Source organism: Setaria viridis, chromosome 5 (assembly GCF_005286985.2).
Source record: "Setaria viridis chromosome 5, Setaria_viridis_v4.0, whole genome shotgun sequence".
Classification (NCBI taxonomy): Eukaryota; Viridiplantae; Streptophyta; class Magnoliopsida; order Poales; family Poaceae; genus Setaria; species Setaria viridis.
The window spans coordinates 32381789-32398274 of NC_048267.2; the positions used below are offsets into that span (position 1 = coordinate 32381789).

At 43.9% G+C, this 16486-nt stretch overlaps 1 protein-coding gene across 1 annotated transcript; it reads left to right on the plus strand.

The window, feature by feature from the left end:
- The first annotated feature begins 14144 nt into the window (after positions 1–14144).
- Positions 14145–16486, plus strand: LOC117855067 (aldehyde oxidase GLOX). Its single transcript, XM_034737342.2, has 3 exons — positions 14145–14687; positions 14788–14948; positions 15057–16486. The coding sequence occupies exons 1-3, from the start codon at positions 14145–14147 to the stop codon at positions 16225–16227; spliced, it is 1875 nt and encodes a 624-aa protein (XP_034593233.1). The 3' UTR covers positions 16228–16486.

Here is a 16486-nt window from a genome sequence, read left to right on the forward strand (position 1 = left end):
AGACGGGCCGAACGATCACGCTTGTGCATCCACGGCGAGACGATGCTTGACGCGGCCGCAGTCCAAGGTTTGAAATCTCGTTGCGGTCGGCTTTGTTCCGTCCCACCGCGCACTTAGTACTACCGTTACAGGAGGCACAAATTGTAGGAAATAATGTTGACTTAGAAAATTTTTTTTGAAGTAGCTAGAATCTATATAAAATCATGTTAATTCTTAGAAATGTATAAAAATAAGTGAAAATTACATCATGTTAATTTAGCAATTACATCATCAAATTGTAGGAAATAATGTTAATTTCTTGTTAATTCAATATTTTTTCTATATTCTCTAGCTAATTCAATATTTTTCCTACAATTTCTAGCTAATTCATATACTACACAAATAAAAAAAGAATTAACAAGATTTCGTATTAGTCAAAGATATTGATATGAGGTTAGAGAAATAATTTCATAGTTTAGTATTTTTCAAATATGAGATAAATATATTTGGCAAATCATAGAGATAATAAGATGAAATAGAGGTACGTAATTTTCATCTGTATGTTATGTTTAAGCTACTAGTCCAGTACTCCTCTCCGATCCGGCCTACAAATACGCACCACCCCAGTAACCCGCTCCAAGCCACAAGCTTTTGCATCTTCGAGCTCTCAGCCCTCCAACACTTCCCCCACAAGGCTCTATCCCCTAGCTATTTTTTACAACGCATTCCTTTCACATACTATAGAAAGTCACTACCGTTGTTAGACCACAGCCAGCATGTGATATGTGACATTGACATTTGAGTTTGTCGTAGTGTATCATGTTGTTTGGGTCTGAACTTTAAATTTGTCTATTTCTCTCTAAACTTTCAACAACATTTCATTTTTAGAATAAGCTACAATAGAGAAAAATTTCATTTGTATGTTATGTTTGAGCTAAGTAAATTGTGGGAAAAAATATATAATTCATTCATAGTTTAGTCATTTGCAAATATGAGCTAAATAAATTATGGTACATAGAGATGACTTCTACTACTGGAGGTAGTGGTGATGGTGGGAACGATCATCGTTCCTCTCACGATAAGGGGAAAATCATAGTTGGCCCTCATGATCAGCCGAAGAAAATGCGCACCTGGGAGAAATCAATGCTTCATTATTTGCAAAGATCTCATGAAGATGCTGTTGCGGCGAGTCAGGAATCCCCTTTTGGTGGTCGTTATGCTCCACCGCCAGTCCCGGGTGTTTCAGGTCCTCTTAGTACTACCGTTGCGGGAGGCACAAATAAACCACAAGATGAGGCTAGGTCAGCGAAACCTTCATCTTCGCCACCCAAGGATGGTTAAAATCCTCCAAGATTGTACTCAGTGGATGGTTTGCCGTAGTGTATCATGTTGTTTGGGTCTGAAATTTAAATTTGTGTATTTCTATATAAATTTTTAGGAACATTTGAGTTTGTCGTAGTGTATCATGTTGTTTGGATCTGAAATTTAAATTTTTATATTTCTATCTAAACTTCTAGCAACATTTTAGTTTAATGGTATTTGTTTTATGTTTTTTATGTTTCATTTATAATTGTATGGATGATTAGAATATCTTTCGTTCGGTAATACTTTGTAGATGGATCGGCAATGGATGTACAATGCACACAAATGTTCCATGGAGTACATTAATGGCTTGCGTGGTTTTCTCAATTAGGCAGAATACAACAAACCGCCGTCTGGTTTCATTTGTTGTCCATGTAGAAATTGCAAAAATGAGAAGGATTACTCATCTAGAAAGACTATTCATGCCCACATATACAGTTTTGGATTCATGCCTAACTATTTTGTTTGGACCAAGCACGGGAAAAGAGGAGTTATGATAGATAATGATGATGAAGAAGAAGATGACAACATTCCTGACTGGATTCAAGGAGGTGCCTTTGCAGATGCTCTAATGGGCGAGGCTGAAGAAGAGATGAGCAAGGCAGAAGGTCCTATCGAGAATGTAGTCAAAAAAGTTTGAGCATATGTTAGATGATCATAAGAAATTGTTGTACCCAGATTGCAAACAGGGGCAAAAAAGTTGGGTACCACACTAAAAATACTGCAATGGAACGCAAAAAATGGAGTTTCTGAAAAGGGTTTTGATGAGTTAATGAAAATCATAAAGAACATGCTTCTTGAGGGGAACGAATTGCCATCCTCAACGTACAAAGCAAAAAAGGTTGTTTGTCCTCTGGGTTTCGAGGTACAAAAAAGACATGCATATTTTAATGACTGTGTCCTCTATCGCGGTGAGGAAATACGAAAAATTGGAGGCTTATCATGTGTGCGAAGCGCTACGTTATAAGACTAGGCGAGATGACCCCGGTGATGTTAAGGGGTAGTGCATCAAGAAGAAAGTTCCTGTGAAGGTAATGTGGTATTTCCCTGTAGTACCATGGTTGAAGCGTTTGTTCAGAAATAAGGCACATGCAAAGTTGATGCGTTGGCACAAAGAAAAATGTAAGGAAGGTGATATGATCAGACACCCCGCTGATATCTGCTAGTGGAGAACAGTTGATAGGGAATTTCCCGAGTTTGAAAAAAATGCGAGGAACATATGGTTTGGTTTGAGTACAGATGGATTCAATCCATTCGGTGAGTTCATTAGTGGTTATAACACTTGACCTGTGACCTTATGTATGTTCAACCTTCCGCCCTGGATATGCATGAAGCGGAAGTTCATTATGATGCTGATAATTATCTAAGACCCAAAACAACCTGGCAACAACATTGATGTTTAGCTAAGACCGTTGGTTGATGAACTTCTACTGTTATGGAAGAAAGAAGGTGTATATGTGTGGGATGAGGACAAAAAGAAGACTTTTAATCTACGAGCATTGTTGTTCGTAACCATCAATGATTGGCCGATGCTTGGTAATCTGTCCAAATAGTCAAACGAGGGATTTTGAGCATGAACATACTGTTTAGATGATAATTGCAGTATGTATTTGAAACATATTAGAAAGGTCGTTTATACAGGCCATCATCGATTTCTTCCTGCTAAGCACTCATTAAGAAAGAAAGGGAAGCATTTTGAAGGGTAGGAAGAAAAACGTACTAAGCCCGTTCACCATAATGGTAAACATGTATTTTCTAGGATAAAGAATGTGAGGGTAGTCTTTGGCAAGGGGTTTGGTAGCCAACTTATTCCGAACGACGAGGACGGACATGCACCCATGTGAAGAAGAAGTCTATATTTTGGGAGCTACCTTATTGGGAAGTTGTTCAGATTTGTAATGCAATTGATGTGATGCACCTGATGAAAAATCTTTGTGTGAACGTGCTTGGCTTCCTGGGTACATATGGAAAAGCAAAGGATACAATTGAAGCATGTCGGGACCTAAAACGTATGAAACAACTAGATGGCCTACATCCGAAAAAGAGAGATGATGAACATTACTTTCATCCGGCCAGTTACACTCTCAGCAAGAAAGAGAAGGAAAGCATGTTTGAGTGCTTGAATAGTATCAAGGTCCCATCGGGCTACTTCTCGAATATATAGGTAATAATAAATTTTAAATAGAAGAAGTGCATAAATCAAAAGGCCTAGACTACCATGTTCTGATGACATAATTGCTACCTGTTGCACTTAGGGGTATTCTATTAGAGAATGTGAGAATGGCAGTCATGAAGCTATGTGCATTTCTCAACATGATTTCTCAGAAGGCAATCCAACTAAACAATCTACTAAAGCTACAGAATGAGGTGGTGCAATGCCTGGTCAGCTTTGAGATGGTCTTTCCACCTTCCTTCTTTAATATCATGACCCACCTTCTAGTCCACCTTGTTGAAGAGATTTTTGTTCTTGATGCTGTATTTCTACACAATATGTTTCCTTTGAGAGGTTTATGGCAATTCTTACAAAGTATGTTTGTAACCGTGCCCGTCCGAAAGGAAGCTTTGCAAAGGGATATGGAATAGAGGAGGTCATTGAGTTTTGTGTTAACTTTATTGACAACCTGAGTTCGATTGGAGTCCATGTATCATGCCATGAGGGGAGACTGAAGGGAAATGGCACGCTAGGGAGGAAAGCTTGGATGAACATCGATGAGGATACATTTTGTAAAGAACACTTCACGATCCTGCAACAATCATCTCTGGTCGCTCCATATATAGAGGAGCACAGGGCTATTGTACGGTCCTCAAACCAAAGGAAGACTGAGGCCTAGATTACACGTCATCACATTGACACTTTCGCCTCTTAGTTGTAGCAATGACTGATGGGTGATGACACGATTGAAGAACAACTAGCATGGTTGGCTTGGGGTCCATCTATCTTAGTATCAACATTCCAAGGATACGAGATAAATGGGTACACATTTTACATCAAAGCCCAAAGACCAAAAGATCACAAACCAAAATAGTGGTGTCCGTATAGATGCAATAGACAACATTGGAAAAAAAGACAAATACTATGGTGTCATTAAGAAGATATGTGAACTTGACTATGGACCTTTTAAAATCCATCTATTTCGATGCTAATGGGTGAAACTTACTGGAGGAGGCGTACCGACAGACAACTATGGGATGACAATAGTGCACCTCAACAAGATTGGATACAGAGACGAACCATTCATCCTAGCCGGTGATGTGATTCAAGTTTTCTACATGAAGGATATGTCAAGCAAACCAATAAGGAAGGGTGCTAATAAGTCAGATGACCAGCCAAAGCACCAAGTTGAGGACAATATTAACATTTCAGAAGATTATGATCAGTTCAATGATCTTCCTCCATTTTCAGTCGATGTTGACCCAAGCATCATGTTAGCTAACGAGGACGCTCCATACTTACACCGCGATCACAACCAAGGTACGTTCGTCAAGAGGAGGGTTATTAACGTTCCATTTAGATGATGTTGCATAATGTATTTGAACCATTATGTTGTGTTTTTGATTATCAACAAAGGAATTAATGTAATAACGCATTGTAATGATATGTCATATATCCGTTGGGTTTATTAACAATACTATTTGCAAAAATCTCACCCTATTAAACAAGAACTGATTTTTGCATGGTTAAAATATTAAATATTTCGATTTTTTGTAGCACCATTAAATATTATACAATAAATTTATGTACAATTAAATAAAAATAAGTACATGATTAAGTCATGGTAAACATGTTCATAACACTGCATGCACTATTCTTCTAAATTTTTGCATGGTCAAAATATCTATTTTTTCGAATTTTAAAGTTAACATAAGTATTATGACCATTATAACCTATTACTAAGTTTAAATTAATAACTTTACCATATTTGATATTTGACCGCATTTGATATTTTTATAGTGTATATCTAATAAACATGAAGCTACCAAATTATTTTTTCAATTTTTATGAATGTTATATGATTTACTACGCAATAAATTAATGCAATAGCAATTGTAAAAGAAAGAAAACAAAAAGGTGTTTGGGCGAGAAACTGAAACAGGACTATGCAACTCGTTTAGTACCGGATGGGGGCAACACCCGATACTAAAGGGGTCTTTTCGTTTCGCGCTCGTGGAACACCCTTTAGTACCGGGTGGGTGAAACATCCGGTACTAAAGGGGGGGACTTTACTACCGGGTCCCCTTTTTCCCGATACTGGGGGGTTAAGGCCGGTGCCCCTTCTTCTCCCTCAACACTTAGGCGCATTTCCCTCACCAGCACGTCCTCCTCGCCTGATCCCCCGCCGCTGCCGCCTCCTTGCCTCGTCCGCCGCCGCCTTACCCCCCGTTGCCATCACCATCCCGCCGCGTCACCGCCGCCCCCTTGTCGCCCCGCTGCCGCCCGAACCCGTCACTGCGGCCCCCTCCGGTCGCCACCTCGCCCCGTCACCGCCGTCCCCTCCGATCGCCGCCTTGTCCCGCCGCCAACCCCGTACGTCACCGCCCTTGTGTCCACGGTCACCGTCACCCTCGCACGTCGCCACCTCTCGGGTCCCCGCCGCCCTCACCTTTGCCCCCCCCCCGCCCCCCCACACGTCGTCGCCGCGCCCGGCCCCCGTTGCCGGCCCCGTCACCACTCGGGCCCCATCGCTGCCCCCGTCGTCGAACGTCACCGACGCCGCCGCGGGCCCCTTCGGTGCCGCGCCTTAATGGCCCCTCCACGCGCGCGAGTAGACACGCGGCCGACCGCGGGCTCGGCTTCCTGCTGACGTAAGCCCGCGGTCGGCCGTGACGTCATTTTTTTAAAAAATTTCTAGTGCATTAAAAATTTATAAAAATTGTAGGAAATTATCAAGAAATTGTAAGAAATTATATAGAAATTGTAAGAAATTTGTATAAGTGTTGGAAATCATGTTAATTTAGAAAAAAAAATCTTATCAATATATAACTTAAAAAATAATATAATTATGCTATTTTTTATTTTTATTTCTGTAGTATTAGAAAATAGCTAGAAATTGTAGGAAAAATTGTTTAATTCTTGAAGTAGCTATAAATTATAGAAAATCATGTTAATTCTTTAAAATGTATAAAGATAAGTCAAAATTAGTTTGATATTTTTTGAAATTTGCAATTCACTGTAAATATTTTTGTAGTCAATTATTGTACAAGTGTTTCATTCTATTTTTGCTGTCATTTTCTAGCAATTCGCTGTAAATATTGTTGGTAGTTATTTATTCTAACAAATATGTAGTTATCTGTGATGGATCAAATATTTGTAGTTCTATTAGTGTTGGCATCCTGAACCATATATTTTTGTAGTCAATTAAGGTATAATTGTTTCGTTCTTTTTTTTTGTCTTTTTCTAGCATTTGACTGTAAAAATTGTTGGTAGTCATTTATTGTAACAAAATTGTATAATTTCTAGTCATTCTTAGAATAATTCCTTTTATATTATATTAGTCATTTATATTGTAACAATTGTATAAGTGTATTCATTTATTGTTACTAAATGTATAAATATTAGCAATTGTACAAGTGTTTCATTCATTTTGAAAATGTATAAGTATTAGTCATTCATTTTGGTTATCATTTATTGTAACAAAATTGTATAAGTTCTAGTCATTCTTAGATTAAATCCTACTATTTCTTAGAATAACTCCTTTTATATTATACTAGTTACAATGGCACGATTAGAGGAAGAGCAGGCCCAAATGGCCGAGGAATACATAATGTAGTTGATTGCTGAAGGTGGCACAAACGATCAACCAAACGAAGAGGTCGATCACAACCAGACTGACATCTACCTCAGTATGTTTGGTGATGGCAACGAGGAGCAACCAATTGCCGAGGAAGGCAATGAGGAGCAACAAAATTGCCGAGGGAGGCAATGATGGGCAACAACGCGAGGTATAGCAATTATTATACGTAAATATTATTTGAATTCTCTACTTATCAAGATTACTAGGAATTAATAGTGCTTGTTTTTTTTCAGCCATCTAGATCGAGTAGCAGGCCTAAACGGAAACGAGGCAAGAAGAAGAAGTTAGAGGGCCATATCATCATCACGGAAATTGTTGAAGATGGTGAACCAATTGCTCCTGCCAATGCTAAGACTAAATTGGTGCATCAAATTGGGTTCTTGTCAGAGATAACATCCCAATAAGCTTTCAGCATTGGAAAAACCCTGAAATCAATGACAGTGTTAGTTCCACAAGCACGGTCCCCGTAAGCACGGTACCTGACAGAGAGAAGGAAATGATATGGGAATAGTTAAAAGAAAACTTCATGTTTGAAGGTGTAGATGAAGACAAAGTGAAAGATTGGGGCTTCAAGAAGGGTGCAATTGCTTTTTAGATGTACAAGAAAAACCTGAACAAAGAGTACATAAAGAGGGGGCTTACACCTGATTTCACGAAGCACCCAAAGTTAGGAGATCACTAGGATTCCTTTGTACAGTTGAAGCAGTCGGAAAAGAGCACTAAGACAACTCATACCAACACCGACAATGCTCATAAGAAGAAATACTTTCATCGTCTTGGGATAGGAGGTTACAAGTTGGAGATCATGAAATAGCAGAGGATGGAAGATGACATAATTGCTAAGGGAATAGTACCGTAGACTCTCGAATGGTCGGAGCGAGCAAAGAATTGGTATTATGCTCATGGCGGCACACTCAATACCAAAGATGGATCATTTGTGTTCGGCCAAGAATTCAAAGAAGCGGCTACAAGGCTTGTTGACTTAATAAAGGCAACGGCCGATGGATGTTTCATGCTTGATCGAGAAAAGGAAGAGCTGACTATGGCACTTGGTAATCCCGAACACTCTGGATGTTATCGAGGCAAAGGAGTAATTCTGTGTAAGTTTGCCTTTCGTGAGCATATTGATTCATATAGAAGTCGCCAAAGAAGTAAGGCCGAACATGCACGACAGCTGCAAGAGTTGCAGGAACACGTAGCTTTGAAAGAAGTAAGAATGTAGGAAGTAATCGACCGGCGTGTGGCGCTAACTCCTAGCAAACAAGCTAGTGAACAAGTAGCTGCTGCAGCATCAGGGGCACATGTCGGCGTAAGCCCCTCTCAGCGTTGAAGCAGTGTTGCTTCCACGGAAGCTTCAGCTGGAGGATCTTCTGACATACTTGAGGACAACCAATGCCACCCCGTGGACGACATCACTGGGAGAGCCCCTTGTGAGCTTGTTACTCCCGTGAAAAACAAGCTCATGGCGGTGGCTGAGCAACTGACTCAAGCCTAAACACTTCACGGCGTGGAGATTCCAGCTCGCGGTTATGCCAAAGTTGGGGTGGATCGAGTGATCGACGATTGGGATGACATGGAACTGGAGATCTCTGGAGGTGATGGGGAAAAGAATCTAGGAGAAACCATCCATGGTCGGATTCTATGGCCCAGGCGCTACATAAGAATTACGCAGCCGAATCCCCCGACCTTGGGATCATCTTCTCAAAGCTCAAGGGCAATATCACCTACGCCATTTGCCAGGGCACCCTCTCCACTACCAGACAGGGATCCTAGCATGAGTCCACTACCAAATAGGGATCCTAGCATGAGTCCACCTCCCCCTACTATGAGCATGGCTACACGGCAAAAGATACCTTCAGCTCCGCCTACTGCGGCTATGAAGAAGCAGAAAAAGCAGAAGGAGAAGCAACCAGATCCCAAGTATCCATGTGATATGATAGATGAGGAACTCCGTGCAGTAGTGGATGTTGAGGTAAAAGCTTTCTTCGCAAGGAAAAAGATAAAGAAAGATCCACAAGTTGATAAGGGTAAAATCCGAGCTTTCATTAGAAGCATGGAGGTGGAGCGAATGAAACAGCCAGAGAAACCACCTCTATCTGACTACGACAGACAAATAACAAAGGCTTCTCAGAAGAGGAAGAAAAGTGGTTCAACTATTCCACAACTCGGAACCCAATCCAACCAATCGGTTACCCCGCTCCAGGTGCTTTCTGAGTTTGATAAGAATATGCTACAATTTGCCAAAGATAAAAATCTCACTGCAGCTCAACTTCAAGGGGAGGATGACATCCCAAAGTACCCTGGATCTGCTAAATGGAAATATGAGTATGGGAAACCACTTGTTTGGTCGCAGTTGGTGGACCGTCTCCCAACGAAGATGTACAAGTTGCACCAATGGTACATGGAGGCTTCAGTTAATGGTTTTTTCGTGCTCGAAGTTTGGATTGGAGATCAACATTATTTCCGTGGAGAAGACATCATAAATGTGTTGCTGGAGAACTGTATTACCTATACAATCAAGACGCACTTGACGAGTCACTCATCAGTTCCTGGGTTCTGTAAGTTTTTAATTTGCTCTAACTTCAAATTCCCCACTCTAGTCATTGTGCGATGTCTTAACTCCTATTCGATTTTGTATCATGCAGGATAGAGATTCAAACTTGTCGGAGGAAAAAATATTATGACCTAGGCTTCATGGACCCCCGATGTTGTAAACAAGTCAATTCTAAGAGATAAACCAAATCGGACATTGAAGAATATATATAAGTTCCAAGACAAGCAACATTACAAGAAGTTTTCAAGTGAGCGTGTTTTCCATCTCTTTCTTTTTTGAACTAGGCTTTAATTTGGTTGTATAGCTTCCATTGGATACTCATTGTTGTCGTGCCTGATATGAGCTTTGTATATATCTTGGAATCTTTGAGGAAACCAAAAGTTGAATATAAAGACTACATAGACGTTCTGAACAAAGTATGGGCTCGATTCTGTCAAAATCATGTGGGTGAATTCAAGGAGGAACTTTATTGGAAGACTGATTTCCCGGTATGTGTTGAATTATCACATCTCTGACACTTCCTTGAACACAAAAAATATTTCATATCTTTTTTCCATATATATAGTGTTGGAGACAGGAGCTAGGTAACAATTTATGCGGATACTACGTACGTGAGTTTATCCATGGCTTTGTATGTCCGAAGCGTATGACCAACTACGAGTTAACCATATGTATACAAAATTCTTAATAATAAATTAGTTTTAATTGTGCAAATCCATTGATCTACTATATATATAATAACATTTGCCAATGACACAGATGATGTACGAGAAGCAAAGAGTCCTCGACATAGACAACTCTGTGGATTTCTTCTGGACGAGATAGTAAATCCAACGGGGGATTTCATAATGATGGATCAAATCTACATCACCGTTAGAACTCGGGTTCAGAATAGTAGATACGAAATGTTGAACTTGGAAAGTTGAGGCAATGTAATATTATTCATATATGTGTATGCACAATATGTCTATATATATATATAATAATATCTCACAAGTAATATTAAAGATAAATATGACTTTATATATTAGCGTATTAGAACTAGTATACATAAAGGAAAACAAATACGAAATACGAATATAGAATAAAGAAACAGAAAATAAAATGAGAAAATAAATGAAATTAATAATAATTAGTACCGTTTGGGGAGACCAACCGTACTGAGGAGTCCTCTTTAGTACCGGTTGAAATAACTGGTACTAAAAACTCTTTTAGTAGCTCGAGCTACTAGCACTGGTTGCGAAATCGGTGCTAAAGAGCGGTTCCCGTAGCGACAAATGCTACGTCTTAATTTTTTTTTCATGGAAACAGCATATATAAAGCTAGCGTGCGCACCGTGCGTACCTCTGAGCGGCGGTGAGCATGTCAGCCGCACTCCGCCGCAACAACACACTCACCGTGTGCTCGATTGGATCGGCGCCACGCACGTCCCCGGTCCCCCTCTGGCGGGCGCCGCCGCCGACGTGCCGCTCCCGCGCATCGTGGACGATGGTCGCGCGTGCGCCGCCGTGATCGCGATGGGGGCACGGGAGGATCGCGGCCTACCGCGGAGCGGACTGATAGCCTGCGCCGCAGTCGCACGGCACGCCGGCGGCGGGGCGAGACGCCGAGACGGCGCGACGGGGAGGTTGGGGATGGAAATGGCAGCCGTCACGCTTACTGGGCCTAATCGGGCCGGCACTTATGCGTTGGGGGCCTAATCGGGCCGGCACTTAGGCGATGCTTTGGGCCGAATAGGTTTTAGGTGCTCAAAGACCTGGTGTGGGCGTTACATTCCGAGCTTCGAGAACCTACGGCCCAAGAAATTATGTCCGGTTTAAAAAGTGGGCCTACAATCCTACATGGACACATCACCAGCTTCGTTTCATGTTCTTCCACCACCGTGCGCTCACTGGTCGATCTAAATTTTGTTTTTTTCGAAAATGGGTTCAACCTTAACTAGCGTTTCCATAATCTTAACTAGCAATAATCTTAACTAGCATGGTGGTCCGCGCAAATATTATGGCTAGATTTTTAGTTTTATCTTTATAGAATTATTTAGATAAGACATTGTTTAATTTTCAACCAATCACTAAATACTTTCTAGTTTCTTAATAATTTATCATAGTTGCATATACCTTTTATGATAATGTTTCCACGTACTCCTAGCTGATCAGTTGTAATTAGTGCACTTCAATTTGAAAGATAGAGAAATTAAGAGCAAAACACTGAAAGTAGAGATTATGTTACACTTAAATATGTGCTTATAAGAATCTTCCTGTTAATCGTCGGTGTCCATTTTCTTTCCTAATATTTGATATACAGTTTTATTTTTCCTTTTTCTATTTATATGCATACATCTTTTCCCTTTTTTTCATCAGCCTTTGAGCTGAAAATGTCGTAAAACTTGACTATTGACTATATGCGGTTGCAGAGGCCAGAAATATTTCCTTTTTTTAAAAAGAAACAGTCTTATTTTCCTACCCTTAATCTAAAATTTAGTTATTATAAATATTAATTATGTCATTTTTAGATCTTTTTTATTGCCAATACTTACGGAAATTTAACTATATATTGATTTTTAGTCTTTTTTCTAAGACCTTTGGTATTTGTTTATATGTATTTGATATACTCTTATCTGATTATAGAAAAAAAAATCGATTTCTTCTTCCGTTTCTGTTTTGGGCTTTCATTCCACCTCACCGATGTGCACCATTACCTCGCACATCCTCTTGTAGCATTTTCTCCGACTCTAGCAACGCAACATTTCAACACAATCACTGGTGATGTCTTTCTTGCTAATTATTTCACACATGAACATTTCAAATGCGTGTTGTATTCCTATCACCTAGGAGGGAGCGAGGGAGTCAAGATGCATGTGGAGCATGTGCCTATGCAAGGTGGTGTCTCGCCGATCCATCGGCATTACCCCAATTGGGTACCCTCTCCCTCTTACTCCCTCTGTTCCAAATTATATGTCATTTTAACTTGGTTTATAAATATTATTATGCACCTAGAGATATACGTAATAATATTTATGAATTAAAAAACTAAAATAACCTACAATTTGGAACGGAAGGAGTACATACGAAATGGAGCTCAACGGCAACAGTATGAACGTACCAATCTCACGTTACCAATAGCTCCTCCATATGTCTCTACTCGGCACCACCGTTTTGATTTATCCTGTACTCTTCACATCCGTGACATCATGTCTTTGTACAGTGTCAATATATCCGCTTGCCCGCCTGCTGCTGTATACCCACGCATGTTTCTGTTCATGTTTAGTGATCGTGTGTTGTCCACGTTCGCGTGGGGAAGAGGCAAACATGATCTTCTCGGTACGTCCCTTAATGCTAATAAGACAAGACGTTAAGAGTGTATATTCTTCTCTTTTTTTATTAATGTGGGATTTCTAGACCCTCTCGATGAACGTGGTGCAGTGACTTTTTTTTACCACTGTTAGCAGTTTAACGTGAAATATTTTTAAAATAAATATAATAATAGTTGCAATATACATATGAATATTTTGTTGATACATGTTTGATTGTTTAGGGTAGTAATTGTTGAATTATATGTGTGCGTGAAGGGTTTATAAGGCATCTAATGATCACGACGCACGATTTAAGAGACAGGGAAAGCTATATTGTGAACTTGATATAGCTTGGACACGACATCAAATGTTTAGAAACATTAGAAACCGCATATACAAATAACAAATCCATTAACATGCTTGACCAGTACGCTGTGCGTATTTTCGCACACCATAAATATCAACGATTTTTTTTCCAAAAAGTTAATATCGACGACTTTTATTATATACTAATGTGAGGGCCCCTCAAATGTATGCATGCATGCAGTGTGTTTAGAAACTAACGCCACCATTTTAGGAAGCCTTGCCGCACGGTTCTTTTTCTTTATTTTCTAATTGAGTTTTTTTTTTCTATTTTCTATATATCACCGATGCTCCAGATTTGATTCATGTCTTTGTTAGATGTAAAGATTATTACTCATATACTTTCTGGGCTAGTTTAAACCATTAGATCATCATATAATTCAATAATAGTTCATATTCTTCTCTTTTTTCGATTAAGGTGGAAATTTCTAGACTCTCTAGATAAATGTGGTAGCTTATTTTATGTGTTGGATTTCACCGAATGAACAAGTTGGCTCGCAACTGCAGTGTGGGTCGCCCATTGTCCCGGTCCATCCATTTTCAAGTTGTTGGTCGTCTTTAGAGTGGACTAGAGTTCGCGCGAACCACAAAACACATCTAGCTATATTTGAACGCCCGTTACTCATGCTTCTCCGTACCCACACGAGCACACACCCACCATAAATACAATTAGAAAAGCTCGCGACGAGCATAGGCGAGCATGCAACGAGGCCCTCCTCCTTCTAGCTTGTAGGAGGCCGGGAAACGACTCGGGGCGGGGCAGCGGAGCATCCTCTCTCGTCGATCCTCTCCGACAACAACAATGGGGCCCCTCCTCCGCGCCGCCGTCCTCTCCGCCGCGCTCCTGGCCCTCGCCGCCGCGGGCGCCGAGGCGCACAGCGTCAGCGAGTTCCTCAACATCTTCCGGCCCCGCAACGAGCACGACTACTTCCACAACGCGAACCAGGGGCAGCAGGAGGAGAACGTGGTGCCCCGGGCCAGCGACCAGCAGAGCCTCATCGCGGCGCCGGTGAGCCGGAGCGGGCTCATGAAGGTGCCCGCCCGGTCCGCGCCCACCGCGGCGGGGCAGGACACGATCACGATCCCCGTCGACGACCACACTGCGGGCAACGCCGGCGCGTGGTCCACCATCACCGAGAACGCCGGCGTGTCGGCGATGCACATGGTGATCATGCGGAACGACAGGGCCATCATGTTCGACACCGTCACCACGGGGCCCTCGCTGCTGAGGCTGCCCAAGGGGAACTGCCGCCTCGACCTCCGGAGCAAGCAGCAGGGCGCCCAGGACTGCGCCGCGCACGCCGTCGAGTTCGATTACGCCACCGGCGGGGTCAGGGCCCTAAAGGTTGGTGGCCGGTGGTGGCTTTCCTGCCGGGTTTGGTTCCAAGGACACTGTCACGATCCGCGACGATGACCATTCACCATTGGGCCCGTGCTGCATGCAGATTTTAACGGACGTGTGGTGCTCGTCGGGCGCGCTCGACGCAGAGGGCAACCTCGTGCAGACCGGCGGCTACTTCGAGGGCGAGAAGGTGGTGCGGTACCTGAGCCCGTGCGGCAACTGCGACTGGAGGGAGTTCCCGGCGAGCCTGGCCGAAGGAAGATGGTGACGCACATTCATCATATACTGACAGCACGTGATTAGTTCACCTCGCAAATTAGGATTACGATTAACTTACACAGCGACATGCGTGCTTAATGCGTGCATGAGCAGGTACGGGACGCAGCAGATCCTCCCGGACGGCCGCTCCATCGTGCTCGGTGGCCGGCGCGCGTTCAGCTACGAGTTCGTCCCGGCGGAAGGCCAGGCGAACACCCAGGCCAACCCCCTCCAGATACTCCGCGACACCACCGACGACGTGGAGAACAACCTGTACCCGTTCGTCCACCTCCTCACCGACGGGACCCTCTTCATCTTCGCCAACGACCGCTCCGTCGTGTTCGACTACCGGAACGGCCAGGTCGTCCGCGAGCTCCCCGTCCTCCCCGGCGGGGGCAGGAACTACCCCGCCTCCGGCATGTCCGCGCTCCTCCCCCTCGACCTCCGCCGCGGCGACGTGCTCAGCCCCGAAGTCATCGTCTGTGGCGGCACCCCCAAGAACGCCTTCAAGCTCGGGGAGACCAACACCTTCAACCCCGCGCTCAAGGACTGCGCGCGCATCAACCCGCTGAAGCCCGACGCCCGGTGGGCGATCGACCAGATGCCCGTGGCCCGCACCATGGGCGACCTGCTGATCCTCCCCACCGGCGACCTCCTCATGCTGAACGGCGCCGCCAGGGGGTGCTCCGGCTGGGGCTTCGCCAGGCAGCCGGTGCTGACCCCGCTCCTGTACTCGCCGCGGCAGCCGCGGGGGAAGCGGTTCCGCGCGCTGGCCGCGACAGCCATCGCGCGCATGTACCACGCCACCAGCGCGGTGCTGCCCGACGCCACCGTGCTCGTGGCCGGCAGCAACACCAACTCCGCCTACAACTTCAGCGGCGTCGACTTCCCCACCGAGGTGCGCGTCGAGCGGTTCACGCCGCCGTACCTCGCCGCGGGGCGCGCCCACAACCGGCCCGTGATCGACGCGACGACCGTCCCCGGCGGCGGGATGGCGTACGGGTCCCAGTTCACGCTCCAGTTCACGACGCCCGCGCTGCCCGTAGCCGAGGCCGACATGAAGGTGACCATGTACGCGCCGCCCTTCACGACGCACGGCTTCTCCATGAACCAGCGGCTGCTGGTGCTGTCCGTCACGGCCTTCGTGCCCAACGGGCCGAACAGGTACACGATCACCGTCGGCGCGCCGGGGAAGCCGGAGCTCGCGCCGCCGGGGTACTACCTGCTGTACGTGATGGCGCAGGGGGTGCCGAGCAAGGCCGTGTGGGTGAAGGTACACAATTGAGAAGGCGACCCGGCCGGAGAAGTATGTCCCCCATCGCGTTTGACACGAGGAAACGTGTCCCCCGGAGTAGTCGCGCGGAACGCATGCATAGTAGGAGCCAGAATGGCAGTGGGGGCCTGTGGCCCTGTTCATCGATTTTTAGTTTGTTTTCTCCGTCAATTTTGCATCACATGGTAAGGTACTCCCTAATGTTTTGGGGGCAAAATATATGTTTAGTAGCATAGGATGTGGATCAAACTCAAATGATCAACCGATCCAA